At 42.8% G+C, this 14,634-nt stretch overlaps 1 protein-coding gene across 4 annotated transcripts in view; it reads left to right on the forward strand.

Moving 5' to 3' along the window:
• The window catches only part of SLC35F3 (solute carrier family 35 member F3), a 189,224-nt gene that overhangs the window by 134,307 nt on the left and 40,283 nt on the right, over positions 1-14,634 (forward strand). For all 4 annotated transcript variants that reach the window (XM_076334128.1, XM_076334129.1, XM_076334130.1 and 1 more), the window contains one exon: positions 1,991-2,315. In XM_076334128.1, the coding sequence (XP_076190243.1) occupies positions 1,991-2,315 (325 nt within the window). The remainder of the gene's footprint in view (positions 1-1,990; positions 2,316-14,634) is intronic.

Below are 14,634 nucleotides of genomic sequence, written 5' to 3' on the forward strand. Positions count from 1 at the left end.
TCTTCTAACTTTTAGTAGGTAGCTTGTAACCTTTCCCGTATGTGTTTGATACAAAGCCACGTTAACTTTGGATAATTCATTGGCCTGCTGGTGCATCTCCCATTACATGGGAAGCTGCCCACACAATCTTCTGTTGAAAACTGAAGTGAGTGGAGAGATCAGCAACATCCCCACCTCTCTTAAAGCCGGTCAAAAAGACTACATGTTTATACTGTTTATGCTGCTGTACATTCTTTTTAGGTTTCAGGATATCAGAGGCCACAGTTTTTCCCATTACAAAATACAGCTTTATTAGGCAAACTAACGGTACTCTTAGCTCAGATCATCCATTTCTTATCTGTGAAGAAGTAATTAAATAGTTGTCTCCATCGGAATAAACCTTTTTTTTAATAAAGTATTAGCTCATGTAAATACAAATTCAGGTTAACCTGAAATAAGAAGCTTTAAGAGGTTTTCCATTCCAAATACTGATTCTCACCAATAGAAGGAAGGATTTTTTTATGTGCAGATCTCTCTTAGTCTGCCTTGAACATATATAAATGTTTGGCAATAATAGAGTCTCTCATTGTCCTGGCTGTACTTACATTTCTCTTTTCACCTTTCAATGCATGCAATGACCTCTGGACTCTTTTGAAATTGTAGGATCCTGGCTTTCAACATGAATTACTATTACATCCTCCTTCAAGTGAATGGACCAACTAAACTGAAGTCAGCGTTTAACAGAAATCACTGCTGAGTGTTGCATGCACGTGACTGATGGCTTTAGCGCATGTTAAATGGGGTGAATTTAAGGAAGGCAGGTGAAAGCCCTAAAGGCAGTGGCCTGCTGCTGAGGTCTGCCAGCACATTTTGATCTCGGTAGGAACTGAATCACCTAACCTCACTTTGCTCATTCATTCACAAGCTGGATACAGTATCTGCTGACAGTGGTACAATAGCAGGGCTATAGCAATTCATGTTTAACGATGTAAGTAAAGGGCAAGGTATTTTAGGAGAGAAATTACTTTTTCATTAAACCAAGTGCTCTAATCTGTGAAAGAGACAAGTTTTGGAAACATAAGCCTGAAGGAGGTTTTGATGGCTGTCACGCAGCTGATTTGAAACCAGACATACAGTGGATGCCGTCTTTAAAAATTATCACCTGGTTTGTACAGTGTCTGTAACTGGGCTGATGGGTGCTCAGGTGCGTGGCTGAGGAGCCGCTTCTGCTTTGGGACCCTCGACACTGGGGTCAGCAGTAAGGCATGTGTGAAACTGAGCTTTCCAGCAGCATCCCAGGCTTAGTTATACCAGGGCAAAGTTTCAGTCCACGTGCTGCGTCGCATTTGGTGCAGAACTCGAGCTAAAAAAAGTTGGGGTTGCCTAGTCTGAGATGCTCTTCAAGGCAGCCTGTGGGTTGGTCTAATTTTTGACATCTGGTTACAGCCTCAGGAGAGCTGTTTTGCTAGAGATCACTGAAATACTTGGTGATCCCAGTTCAGTATTAATCGTGCTACTTACATTGCAGTGATCGTGCTTAACTTCAAGATTAAATACATTGTCACTTCTCTCCTTTTAAGAAACACCATATTCCATAAGCTGCTCAATTCCACATTTTCCAAGACAATAACAATTCCAAGCGGTGTTGTAATCCCCTTTGCTGCTTTATTAAACTCAATGCTGTATTTTTCATTCATTTGCGCACCCTAACAGCATCAGTTTAAGTGGTGTGTTAAGCCTTTCAATGTACATCAGAGCAACATGTAATTTTCATTTCCATTTTACCCAGTGGCTTCTAAATCTAGAGGTGATAATTATTATTTGCATTGTAATTATGCCTCAGTTGAACCAGAGGCTTTGCAATGATCTAAAAATGAAGGACATTTTGTGTCAAGATCTGGTGAGGGTTTTTTGCTGGTAAAGCTCCACATGACTTCAGAAGGGCCCAGGATTTGAAAACTAAAATGCAGCCTGGATTTCCTTAGTAAGCCTTGTGTTTTCTTTTCCCCAGGGGATGAGCGCTCCCGGGAGTCTCCAGCCCCAGCCGAAGCACAGATGCAAGCCGGGGCGGAAGGCGGTGGAAGGGTGAACCGCTGTTGCTGGAAATGCTCCGTGGTGCAACTCAAGAAGATTTTCTGGGGTATGGCCGTGGTCCTGGGTGTCTGCTCCTCCTGGTCGGGTTCAACCCAACTAGCAAAACTGACCTTTAAGAAATTCGATGCACCCTTCACTCTAACGTGGTTTGCAACAAACTGGAACTTTTTATTCTTTCCTTTGTATTATCTTGGACATGTTTTTAAGTCAGCTGAAAAGCAGTCTCCAAAGCAAAGATACAGGTATGGGACCTTTGTTTTTTCTCCTGTGGCTCTTGCATGCTGCTCTACCTCTAGCGGACATTTTATTCAGATCAGCCAGTTAAATCAAACTTGCATTTGCTTTCCTCTTCAGGTTTGTTAAAGGATGTTCTGAATTCATTCTGTATCCTGTGCTAGGTGGTATGTTATTATTCTTAATACAATTTCACTCCAACAGTAGGAAATCCGGGTTTATTTCTGATACCTACAAGTCACGTAATGAAAGTCCGCATTTTCTGCAATGGTTTCTCAAGAGTTTTCTGTTCAAACCTCTGTGAACATCATTTTTTTATTAATATCTTCTTCCTCTACCCACAGCTGACTTTTATGGCAATCTCTGAGTAAGCTAAGCTTGCTTTTCTTTTCCAAACTCAGGACTAGTGCAGTGCCTTGAATAGCCAAGTAAAAAGTATTGCAGTATTTTCCTGGCATTATGCCCCTGACATCAAAGGCCAAGCTCTGATCCCAGTTAAACTCGAGCTGTTGTGTTTATTTCCGGGAGGAAGCGCAGTCATAACCAAAGGCAGCACTTTATCTTCAGCACACCTTGTCTTTACAGCAAGCCAAACCCACAAAGCCTGAAGCGCTCATGGAAAACCCTGAGTGCCCGTCCTCCGTGAGGGGCTGAGGATGCTCTGCCTGCTTGAAGGACTGCCTCTTGGTGAGCGCTCCATCTCATCTCATTTTGGCCTGAGAGGTGTCTGGGACAGATGGGATGACTCAGCCATCAAGATGTCCCGTGTCAGAGAGCTTCCCCGATACATGGAAGGATGTGAACAACGTTTTCCCCTTCTGTTACACGGTGGGGCTCACAGCCTTTTAATGAAGTAGCTGAGAAAGTAAACAGTAAGAAGTACACATTTCTCAGCTTCCAGCTGTGCAGCAGTGAGGTGGAAACTCACTACAGGAAAAAATCTAAGAAACCAGGGTACTCTGGCAACGCTCTACCTCAGATGACTAGGGTTAAGGTTATAAATGCTGAAATTGTGCTGCTTAGCCATCGTTACAGTTTCTTCATCTTCTAAATCATTCGGGGGCTGCAGATAAAGGAATTTCACATTCACTGCAGGTCCTAGAGCAGTACCCAGAAGTTTTAAAGGCATTTTCATAAGATGCCATGTTTCCTGCACTTCAGTCTTCAGTTTGTATTTGTTGTTTACTCCACAGCAAACATCGTTGCTTCAGAGATGAGAGAAGCATGGAGGGTAGAGAAAGCAACAGTTTAATCTAAAAACAATAACAAATGCTAGCTCAAAACAACTACCTTTTCATTTCTTTGGGTGTTAAGTATTTTTCTTTCCAGCTGCTCTCAGATAATGTTTTAAATACTGCTGAATTCTGGGGTGAGCAGTTGTGGTTTGCCAGATCCCTGGGGTTAAAACCAGAGCATTACACTCTTTGTTGCTGCAGTTAATTGATATGGTTGGTAGTTTTATGTCTTCCATTTAATTAAATGATGGCTCAGTTGAAGAGCAGGGGCAAGCCCTGAAGCCTGTTTGGGATGCAGGGGGACATCATTACAAGTAAGCTTGCAGCAGTCTTAGTAAAATACATGCATTTGTGTGTCTGAACAGCAGACCGAATAAGGTTAATTTGCGGAGTTTTTTTACTGGTGTCAGGGTAGACTTGGGCATTTGGAGATATGGCTTTGATTCCTAGCTTTGCTGCAGATTTGTTTTGTGGCTTTGAGCAAGTCACTACAGACCTCTGATTTCCTTGTACTGTCTCTTCGTTTGGATGAGACAGTCCTTCAGAGGGTGGACTGTCCCTTACCATGTGTTTATGTAGCGTCTGCTTCAGCATGTCCACTATCTACACTGAGACCTTTCAGTGGTCCTGCACTAGGAATTACTGTAAAAAGAATTACTGTTCATCTGCCTGCTCCATAATGGCTGACATGTCATGTGCATGTACATCTGAAAACCCAAGCATTGAGTTCCAGCATCCCCTCTTAGTAATTTCCCCTTTTTGCCTATTATATGTATATGCAGAGAGAGAGAGAGAGAGAGACATACAGAGACTTTGCAGCTCTGTATGAGGCATTACCATCTTCAGGAAAGCTTGCACTCCAGGCACAGTTGGACATGTTAGGGAGGCATTGCATGGGCTTGTGGATAGTTAAAATAAGACAATTCTGGCCTGGAACTAACAAGCAACTTGCTTAATCGCTTGCTGCTTCTTTTATCTGTCACCTTCATTTATATTTTATATACTATCTAAGCTCTCCGGCAGGAATTTGCAATGAGATAAGTGAAAAGGTGGTAGTGGGAGAAGGTGGAAATATGACATCTAAGTCACCTTAGCAGTGAGGTAGTAAAGGAAGGGATTCTCAGATCTTGCCTACGCAGGTGGCTAAAATCCACAGGCACCTAATTTTTTTGGCAGCAAAGCTCCCCGAGGACACCTGCCTCAGCAGGGCTGGGCAGCTCGGCCTGCCCTCACCGCAGCACAGGCAGTGCCTTCACACCGCCCCTTCCTCGGTGGGCCGCTTCCCGGGGCCTGAGCCAGCAGGCGTGCTTTGGGGTACCTCACTATACAGCTAAAGAGCCTGTAAAGAACAGCCACCATTCGGAAAAAATATACAAAAGAGGGATCATAAAATGCAGGAACAGTGAATAGATATATAGTCCCTCCTATACAGATTATATGGTTTATTATGGTTTCAAATTCCTATTGTATTGTACCAGTATGTATATATATAATGCCGTAAATATATGAATTTGTATGTTTTGTAGTCTCACAAAAGAACATACCTGTCATGGACACAGACCAGTTTAAAGCTGCACGGTTTTTTTTCCCCATTTTATAGCACATATAATTGTAATAAATTTGCCACCAAAATTTTATAGTAGCACATTAAATTTAAGAGCAGGTTTATTCCGTTTCTTTATAAGATCTTGAGTATTAGGCCATAATGTAAAGTCCTTAAGGATTTCTGATTGACACATACTGCATAGTAAGGAACTTTCTATTTAAGCTGAAGTAGACTAGCAGTTGTGTCCACAGCATGGGGAGAGAGTCACTCTTCAAAGCAAACCAAAACTTATGCATTGACGTCCAAACTGCTCTAGGCTCCCTGTGCAGCTCCATCAATGCCAGGGTTGTGCCCAAGTGTAGACCGCTCAGGGAGAACTTGTCCCATGCTCGCTACCGGGGTGCCACTCACCCTTGGTGCAGGACTGCGGGGGGGGGGGGGGGGGGGACGCAGAGAGCTCTGGCAGGCCACTGAAGAGCACGCCAGGGTCAGCGCCGCGCTCTTACTTCTTCTGTAAGTGCTCACTAGCTTAAAATAAAATTACAGTAACTAAATTATCATTCATTTCAACCACTGTCTAGTCCAGAAATAACACATGTAATGATTTATGCGCCTAATGGATCATTTAAGACTACTTCGTTTTGGCTTCATACTTTTTGCTTCCAAACTGCTTTATAAAATGACACATTTAATCTGATGAGCTACCCTCCGTCATACCTACATTATTAATTTATGAGGTAATGTAAATTAAAAGCACTAGAGCTTAAAGCTCCCTGGCTACATGAAAGATTAAATTAAAGTCTCTGTAAGATGTTGCTTAGCTTTGTGTATCTCTAGGTAGGACAAAACACACCTTTTATAAAGATTCATTCTGTGTGTACCAGCTGGGGGAATAACGGAGGATTGTGTTCACATTTTAGCAGGAGAATACCTCAGAAAGCTTGCTTATTTTGATGGTATGGTCTTACCTAATGATTTTTTGAGAAGGAAATGGCAGGACTTTCCAGAATGGTTTGCGTGATTATTTATTTATTTGTTTATCATTTAGATCTTGATTTTTATTTCATAAAGCATTAGGGCTAAAGAAAACACCAGAAGCTAAAACTAAATCTCTTCCATAACCTTGACTAGAGCTGATGTGTTGGGTGAATGAAAGAATCGTCGCACGTACCTGCACTGATCTACAACCGCATTTGAACACGTTTTATCATGTTCTTTTCCACTGAATCAGAGTTTCGTCTCTATACTGCCCCCAAATTAGCTGCCACTAATCTTTAAGAATTTGAAGATTTTTCTTTGCAAAGAAAGAAAAAAGTTGTGGGTAACACCGAAGTATAGCTGTTTCTTTGAAACTGAACCAAAATACTGGGGGCAACAATGGTAGAGGACTAATGTAGTAGATCTCACTTACTCTGATTTACCAACATATTAACTTCACAAGAGTCACTTTTGCTTTATGTGCATGTGGGCTCAGAATCGAGACTTAGCTCTTCAGTGGCCAGAAATTATCAGTGCCATAGCTTCACATGATGTTCAGGAGAATGTGGGCCAGTTTCTAAATGTGTTTCACATTGTCATGGTTTAACCCCAGCCAGCAACTAAGCCCCACACAGCCGCTCGCTCACTCCCCCCCGGTGGGATGGGGGAGAGAATTGGAAGGGTAAAAGGGAGAAAACTCGTGGGTTGAGATAAAGACAGTTTAATAGGCAAAGCAAAAGCCACGCACGCAAGCAAAGCAAAACAAGGAATTCATTCACTCCTTCCCATGGGCAGGCAGGTGTTCAGCCATCTCCAGGAAAGCAGGGCTCCATCACGCGTAACGGCTATGTGGGAAGACAAACACCATCACTCCAAACGTCCCCCCCTTCCTTCTTCTTCCCCCAGCTTTATATGCTGAGCATGACGTCATATGGCATGGAATATCCCTTTGGTCAGCTGGGGTCAGCTGTCCCGGCTGTGTCCCCTCCCAACTCCTTGTGCACCCCCAGCCTACTCGCTGGTGGGGTGGGGTGAGAAGCAGAAAAGGCCTTGACTGTGTGTAAGCACTGCTCAGCAGTAACGAAAACGTCTCTGTATTACCAACACTGTTTCCAGCACAAATCCAAAACACAGCCCCATACCAGCTACTGTGAAGAACATTAACTCTACCCCAGCCAAAACCAGCACACACATGTATTTCTGCTAGCATGTAGGAGACGAGGCACTAGCCCGGCATCCCCAGTAATTCCAGGAGTTGGGTCCGTTAGTTTGATCCTGAGTGATACGCAAGTGCAACTCACTGCACCACGGGCACTGCCCTCCTCTTCTGTAGCAGGCAGAGAACCCGGACTTGCAGTGCTGGTAACCAACCACCTGGCCACGATGAAACTCTAAGGGGGAAGGTCAGAGCCTGATTTTGCATGACTGGATGCTTTTTTACTATTGATTTTCAGCATTTTCTATTCATGAGTCTCTCTTACCCAGCAGCATTAAAATGTTGCAGTGTGGTTGACTCTTGGCATCCTACTGATTTATATTACTACTTAGGTGGGAGCTTCACCACCAGAGCAGACAGCATTAACAGAGTCATAAATAAGCTACGAAGGCATCAAGACTTGATGAATACAAGTGTTTTTAGCAAATGTCACCCAATGAAGCATGTTTTCTTTCAAAAAACTTCAGTTTATAAACTCTTATTTGTCTAATTCAGTACATTAGCCTTAAATAATATCTATTTACTTTGTGTTCCTCAAAATAAAATCACTTTACAATTCAAGTTCCCATTAGCTGGTTGGGGAAAAAAACCACAACAACCAAAGTACAAAAAGAACCCTTGAAATTAAAAGACAATAGCATCTGATTCTTACCTGAGTTAGTTAGATACAAACCAGGAGTAACTCCAAATTAAATCAGTTTGATCTCTACAGCAGTCTGTCAGGACTTACCTTTGTCCTTGGTATCAAAGCGATTAATTAAAAGAAGATGTGGATCTTGTGCAAGAGGTTTTTCATACTCGTGGTCACTTATATCTCTCCTGCAGGTGTCTGAACTGTTGTTGGTGATGTGTTATTGATGGGCCACGGTATCACTTCTCAGACTGTTTTCACTGAATCTGCACTTTTCTTCCAGAAAGACAAGGCCAAATTGTGCTATTAGCAAGTAGCAGTAGTAATGAAGCCTTCTGCTGGAACAACGTGGTGTTTGTGGTAGGGGCAGTACTGGTGGGCGTCTGTCCGATGTCCAACCTGCTGTGCGTACAGCATCAAGCTAGGACCTGGAGTGTTCATTTGGGCTTAGCTCAGCTGAAGCCCAAGCCACAGAGCTCAGGGTGATGCTGCTGTTAACTTCTGTTTCTCAAAGTTAAATAATTACCTCTTCATGATGAAACCTGCGGTAGCTGCTGTCTCTTTCCTTTTGAAAAGACAAGTGTCTCCCCGTGGGACGTGGGCTAGGGGTGCATTACCACACGGGAGTTCTGGAGGTGGCTCCTTGCTGCTGCCTTGGCATAATACAGCTATGCCGCATTATTGCCAGATTATCAAGTAAGTTGTCATTTCAGATGCTTTCTTGGGGAGGCTTGTTTTCTTAGGTGATTAAAGATTATTGTCATGGTTTCCTGCTCTTTGTGGCTCCTGAAACAAAATTTTCTCAGCCAGCTGTCAAAAATACGCTCTACAGGCTGCCTGTTCTTGAGAAAATAGGTAGTCCTCCAGCTCCAGAGTATTTCTAGAGCAGCCTCCTGTTCACGTAAGTCACGTAAGTCACTTCTACACTGAAGACAGTACCAGGGGTTAGATTAGCAAGGAAATATGTGACAGCTGGCTCCTCAGTGCCACATTGCATATTCCAGCACTGCCAGCTTGGAGCTGAGTGCCCAGTTTCCTCCTAAAATGCATGGGGAAAGCAAACACCTACAGAGGAGACACAAACGTGAGGCATGTAAGGTAAACAGCAGGAAAGGCTGAGGAGAAAGAGAAAGTCTGCTTGCCAAACTTCAGCTGTTAGTGGGAGCCCTCTACCATCCCAGAGTGCCTAACTAGACTTGAGGTGGCACTCCCTCTTGATGTTTTCCATTGGAAAGCTTAAAACCTGCTCCCAGACCCATGTTCAAGGTGGTAGTTTTTCTGTTCCTCAGACGCATGGTATGGGAGCTTGGTACCTACATTGGGCTGATGATGTTAGTGGCTGGCAGAACGCCCCAAAATTAATGCCTGAGTCCTAACTTCCCTGGAGGTAGCTCTCACAATGTGAAACCTGCATGTGGGTCTCGGGCACATAAGGTGGCATTTATATGCTGACCTCCCTTTCTAAACCTACCCCAGCTTTTACATCTCTTGAAAACACCTTTAAGAGAGTTTCTTTAAACTTCTGTTTGACTAGTTTGCTAATTCCTTCTATTCAGGTAGCTAACACTGCCTTTGAGGGCTCATGTCTTAGCTACTGTGAGAAAACGGTCGTGGTTCCTTCTTTAGGAAACCAGTCCTTTCTAATTTAGCCTCTCAGTTTATACTTGGAGATTGCGTTTGTATTTCGGACCATGATGTTCTGGAAAGAGCTTAACATTCATGCTCCATGAAAAACTTTCCCTTAAGCTGAAGATCCTTTGTCTGTTGAGGATCACCTCTTCTGGGCTTTTGGACCTTTGTGGGCTGCTAATCGAGAATAAAAATTGGGTACTACCTGATCAGGAGAAACACATGTTCTTTAACCTTGAGCCTGGTTTGCAAAATCATTCCAAGGGTGATTGAGTTAAGCGGTGTCCTGTAATTTTGTCTTGTTGTTCCATTACTTTTGTCTTCTCTGCTGTGGCTTGAACAGATGCTCTAAAATAATCACATTATATGCCTCCTATGAGGTAACGGTGCTTGAGACAAGGACTAGAAAGAGAAGTAATTGTTCTTTTACCTGCAGACAGGGCATGTGCTATGAAACAATGTGTACATGTAATGGCTTTTGCTTCGAAAAAATGTTGTATCTTGCAGCACTGAATGATCTCTGGTCAGTAGTTAAACTGAACTTCATTAACTGGCTCTCCCTCTGGTTAGTAGTTGCCAAGCTTCCACGCTGCTAGGGCTTTTCCCAGGAGACCTCAAGAGCAAGTCCACCTGTACTGATCCTACCCATGCTGATCCCTCTGCACTGACTGAGACTGCGGAGCCAAAGCAAGCCAGGTTGGAAGGACCTCAGGGGTCACCTCCTCCCTTCCCTGCCTCCAGGCATGACCTGCATGCACAAACAGAAAAGTAACTGCATTTTATGGCTGGCAGAGGAAAAAAGGGACCGGGAAAAGAGTGTGAGATCATATTTACTGTGTGGGGAGAGAAGCAGAAAGCTGAGGTGAGCATGGATGTGCTGTTTTTCCAGTCATCATAACATGAAAAAAGACAAGAGTTCACAGCTGGTCCTTTTGCAGGAAGTGTTTTACCTTGGTCATCATATCAAGTATCTTGACACCCAGTGCACAAACTCATTAAATGGGGACTATCCTAGACAGGTTCTCCCATGTCATTTACAACAGCAACATAAACAACAACAATACTCAGGAGGGAGTGATAAGGAATTCAGCATTTTTTTCAGGACAGATCTGTGTCAAAATATCTTGAAGGCAGCTACCTTTAAAGCTGCTTTAAAAAAGGAAAGTGCCTGTATGGTAACAGGCTTCGTAGCTATAATTAACAGCTCTCAATAAAGACAGATGATACAGTGAGAAGTGTTGGAGGCTGGCAGTACTACAGAAGTGGAAAAAACCTTTTTGTCCAGCTGCCTAGTGATTATGGACCCTGTCCAGATTTCCCAGGTTTGTTTGTGTTTGTATGAAAAGGCAGCCTCATACAAATGCACAAGTGCCTAGCTGAAGATCCTGTTCAGTCCGGGTCTGCGGGAGCTGGCCACCCTTGCTTGTTAGTCAAAGCTATAGCTGGTAAAAAGGGAGAAATAGCCAAAGGTGAAGGTTGGCAGCAGCATAGGTACGTGAACAGGGCTTCAGAAATTGTAAAACCCTGTTGAGCAGTTAAATAATGTTGTCCATGAACATCCATAGATTTTTTTGGAGGGAAACAACAGTAAGACATGAGCTGATGGCTAGAGAGGTTCATATATGTACTCGCACACCCATGTACAACCATTTCTGTGTTTCCAGTGCTAAAATGCCTTTCTAAATGGTAGCTTCCCTCCAGAGAAGCCAATCCAAAATGGAGCAGACAAACAAAATCGCATTCGCCTGCTTTGGCTGGCAGTTAGTGAAGACCACTTCTCTTCCGCCTAGCTGTGAAAAAGAAACAGCCCTCCTGTTGGTCTGTTTGTCAGTCCTTGGGGTCAGGGCTAAAGCTCAGCCAGTTTAAATGAAAGAGCGTCATTTACTTTATGGCCTTTATGGTCGTTGCCACATCATTTGGGTCTCTTGTCCTCAGCAAGCCTACACTAACCAAGTCCACTGTGGCTGCCTCATCTATTCCCTGTTCCCCGTATCTCCAACGGAGCGCTTCCCCACGTGGAGCTGGTTTCATTTGCTCATGGTTTGTTAATTTATAAATTGCATTCCTTCTCTTTGGAGCTGGGGGATTGTTTACTCATTTCCTGAAGCTGCTTATTTCGCTAGCACGTAGAGACTGCTGCAACGTTTCCTTCGTATCTTTGAAAACCTTCCACTGCCTTGATAAAACACTCAGACTCCCACAGGGGGAATGGGCCTCTGGAAGCCTTACGTGAAGGATGGCATCCCCATCTCTTTCAGCAGACACAAATGTTAAACCCCAGGGATCTCAAGTCATCAAGAATGTCCTTTCAGTGACAGAGCGGTATTAACCTTCATGTAGTACATTGCTAACACAGGGTGCCCTTGGATAGTATGAGCACAGGTCCATTTGCTACAGGAGGACTCTGTTCCTCTGTCATCTGGTATTTGCCCTTGCATTGAATCTAAAAAATGTTTTGCTTCACCAAAATACTGGGGGTTTTTCACTTAATTCTCTTCTCTGCATCTATTGTAGAGGCCAGCCAGGCCAAGTGAAAATTGTATCCTGCTTTTTCTGCACTGAACCTACAGCTTTCTTCACTAGTCTGGCTTATTATGCTTTCAGCTGGAGTACATACAGATTTCCAAGTACAGAAAGATGGTTTTTCAGCTGTGAAAAGCTCTTCTATTAAATAGCACACTAGAAAATAGCAAGAATTGCACCTCTACTTTCAGTACCTCTTAATAGTACCTAGAATAAAAATGAAGCTACAGCTCTGTAATGCTGTCTGATATTTTCACCATCTAACAAATAGTGCTGTTGTTAGACCATCTCACCATGATATCCTGAACATCAGGTCATAGAAACATGGAGTAATTCTGGCTGCTGCAGACCTGGGGAGGGAGATCTCTAGTCCAACCTGCTCAGTGCAGAGCCACATCATATCTACTTCTGTATTTTGTTAATGGTTAGTGATCTGCAGACACTGAATGAGACATAACTATTATTATTTAAATTTATGTGTACTTTATTGCATCTTTTCATGTGCTGTCTCTAGATACCCCAAAATTACATGTACCAGAATGCATTGGCATGATTGGTACCTGTTCTGCTACTGTTTGCCCCTTTTTGCCAGAGCCACCTTAAATATTTGTCTGTCCTCAGGCAAGAACATGTTGATTCAAACCCTGAGAATTTGGTTTATTTTTTATTGACCTTGAAATTAAAAAAAAATGGTATTAACCCACTAGAAAGTGTTTCTGCTTAACTTATTTTTAATAATCAAACAAATTTTCACCTAGCATTTTCAGTATTTCATTAAGTTCTCTACATTAAATGTGATGGGTCCAGTCAGCACTTGACCCTAGCTGGCACAGCTCCACCGAGTCCCATGACAGTGTGCTGGTTTCTGTCAGAGAAGGGTCTGGCTTGGTAAATATTAAAAATATCAAGTTAATAACTATTTAGATGTGTTTCGTCTTTCCTTCCTTCAGAGGGGAACTCAGGCTTTGACGAGGCTGAAATTCACCCTGCTCCCCCGCATTATTTTTTAGAAAGCGTCTTTTGGATTCTGGAGAACTGAAGTAGAAAAACCGAATGTTGAAAAATATTATCCTAGAAGAGGATACAGTGACATACAGCCAAATGATCAGCTGCCTTCCATTAACGTACCTGCAGACCTGCACTTGCTCATGAAATTTTTAGCAATTAAGGCCAACCCTCTGAAAGTCTTACGGCATTTAACAAAGAGCTCTATCGATCTCATAGATTTTTCAAACAACTTAAACAATTGTGCTCTTCTGTAGTTCCAGGTAATTCCTATAATGCCGTTACTTTCTGCCTTACCAAGTTCCACATGGCTTTTTAATAGAGTTGTACTCTTCATTATGTAAAAGTGGTAACTATAGGGGGATATGGTAAAGGTCAGCTAAATCATGTATGGATTGGAGAAGGTGAGGAAAGAGCTAGGTGGCATCAAACAGAGTGAGGTGTTTGAAACAAGGGAGGAGCTTTCTAACAGCGTGCAACTGAGCTGCCAGGAGTCTGAAAAACAAGAGAAGCTCGGAAGAGTGGTTAGTGCATGCTTGGGAGTCGGAGATGGTGCGGCAAATGTGGCCTGTTGTGGGAGCAGATTGCGTGAGCTCTGCGAAAACATAACACTTACATGAACAATATAGTTCTTTTAGCTCTTCTATGAGCTAAGCTAAATCAGTAAATCCTAAATGATTTTAATGGACAGCGTGCTTAGCGTAGTATTGCTAATGTGTTGAGTCCTGTGGCTGGTTGCAGGTTCTTAGCATGGGATATTCCAGAGCTCAGCAGCCACAGAGCCATCCAAGTTATAGGGGTCCAGACAAGTCATCTTGTCTGGACCCCTATCTAGGGGAGATTTAATCATACCAGCAACAGCTATTTCATGTGTTAACAGATTTGTTTCTTAACAAGAATGAATGTACAAATAAAATTTACCAAACTGCTAAAGATGTTTTCTTGGGATCTTTTCAAAAGTGAGCATCAAATTGGCTTTATTTTTAGGTAAACAGGAATCATAATGAGGACATTCCTCTTGAATATTTTACCAGTTGTATGTGTAGTTAATTGTGGACCTTACCTGTGGCTGGCAAGTTGCAAAATGTTGTCCGCTGCTTTATATTTCTTGAACTTTGTTTTGTTTTAAGGATTAAAAAAAAAAAACAAAAGCAGCTGGCTTCCCGGATATGTTTGCTGCAAGAAGCCAGAGACAAGTAGTTTCGAGAAACTGGAGACAAGTGTGTTTCCTCCATAGCAATTGTGCTAAAAACAAACTGTTCTCTTTGTCAATGTGGCTTCAGACACTTTCCACTATTACGCTGCTGGTATCTGGAGTCTCATTAACAAAAAAGCCTTTGTCTAGCACAGAACAGTAAATAACCACGGATTTTAGGCACATGTAGAAACATCTCATTAGGGTAATTTGAAAGAGAGATGACAAATAACGCCCAGGAATCAATCTAATGTCATGATCCGAATGTGCAATGGCAAATCATCCTTCCTCAAGTAACTCGGCTACTGAAGGCTGCAGATGGGTTTGCCTTCAGCAGGCGTTTGGCATTTGCATGCCTTCCTTTGGGCT

Source organism: Aptenodytes patagonicus, chromosome 3 (assembly GCF_965638725.1).
Source record: "Aptenodytes patagonicus chromosome 3, bAptPat1.pri.cur, whole genome shotgun sequence".
NCBI classification, from domain to species: domain Eukaryota; kingdom Metazoa; phylum Chordata; class Aves; order Sphenisciformes; family Spheniscidae; genus Aptenodytes; species Aptenodytes patagonicus.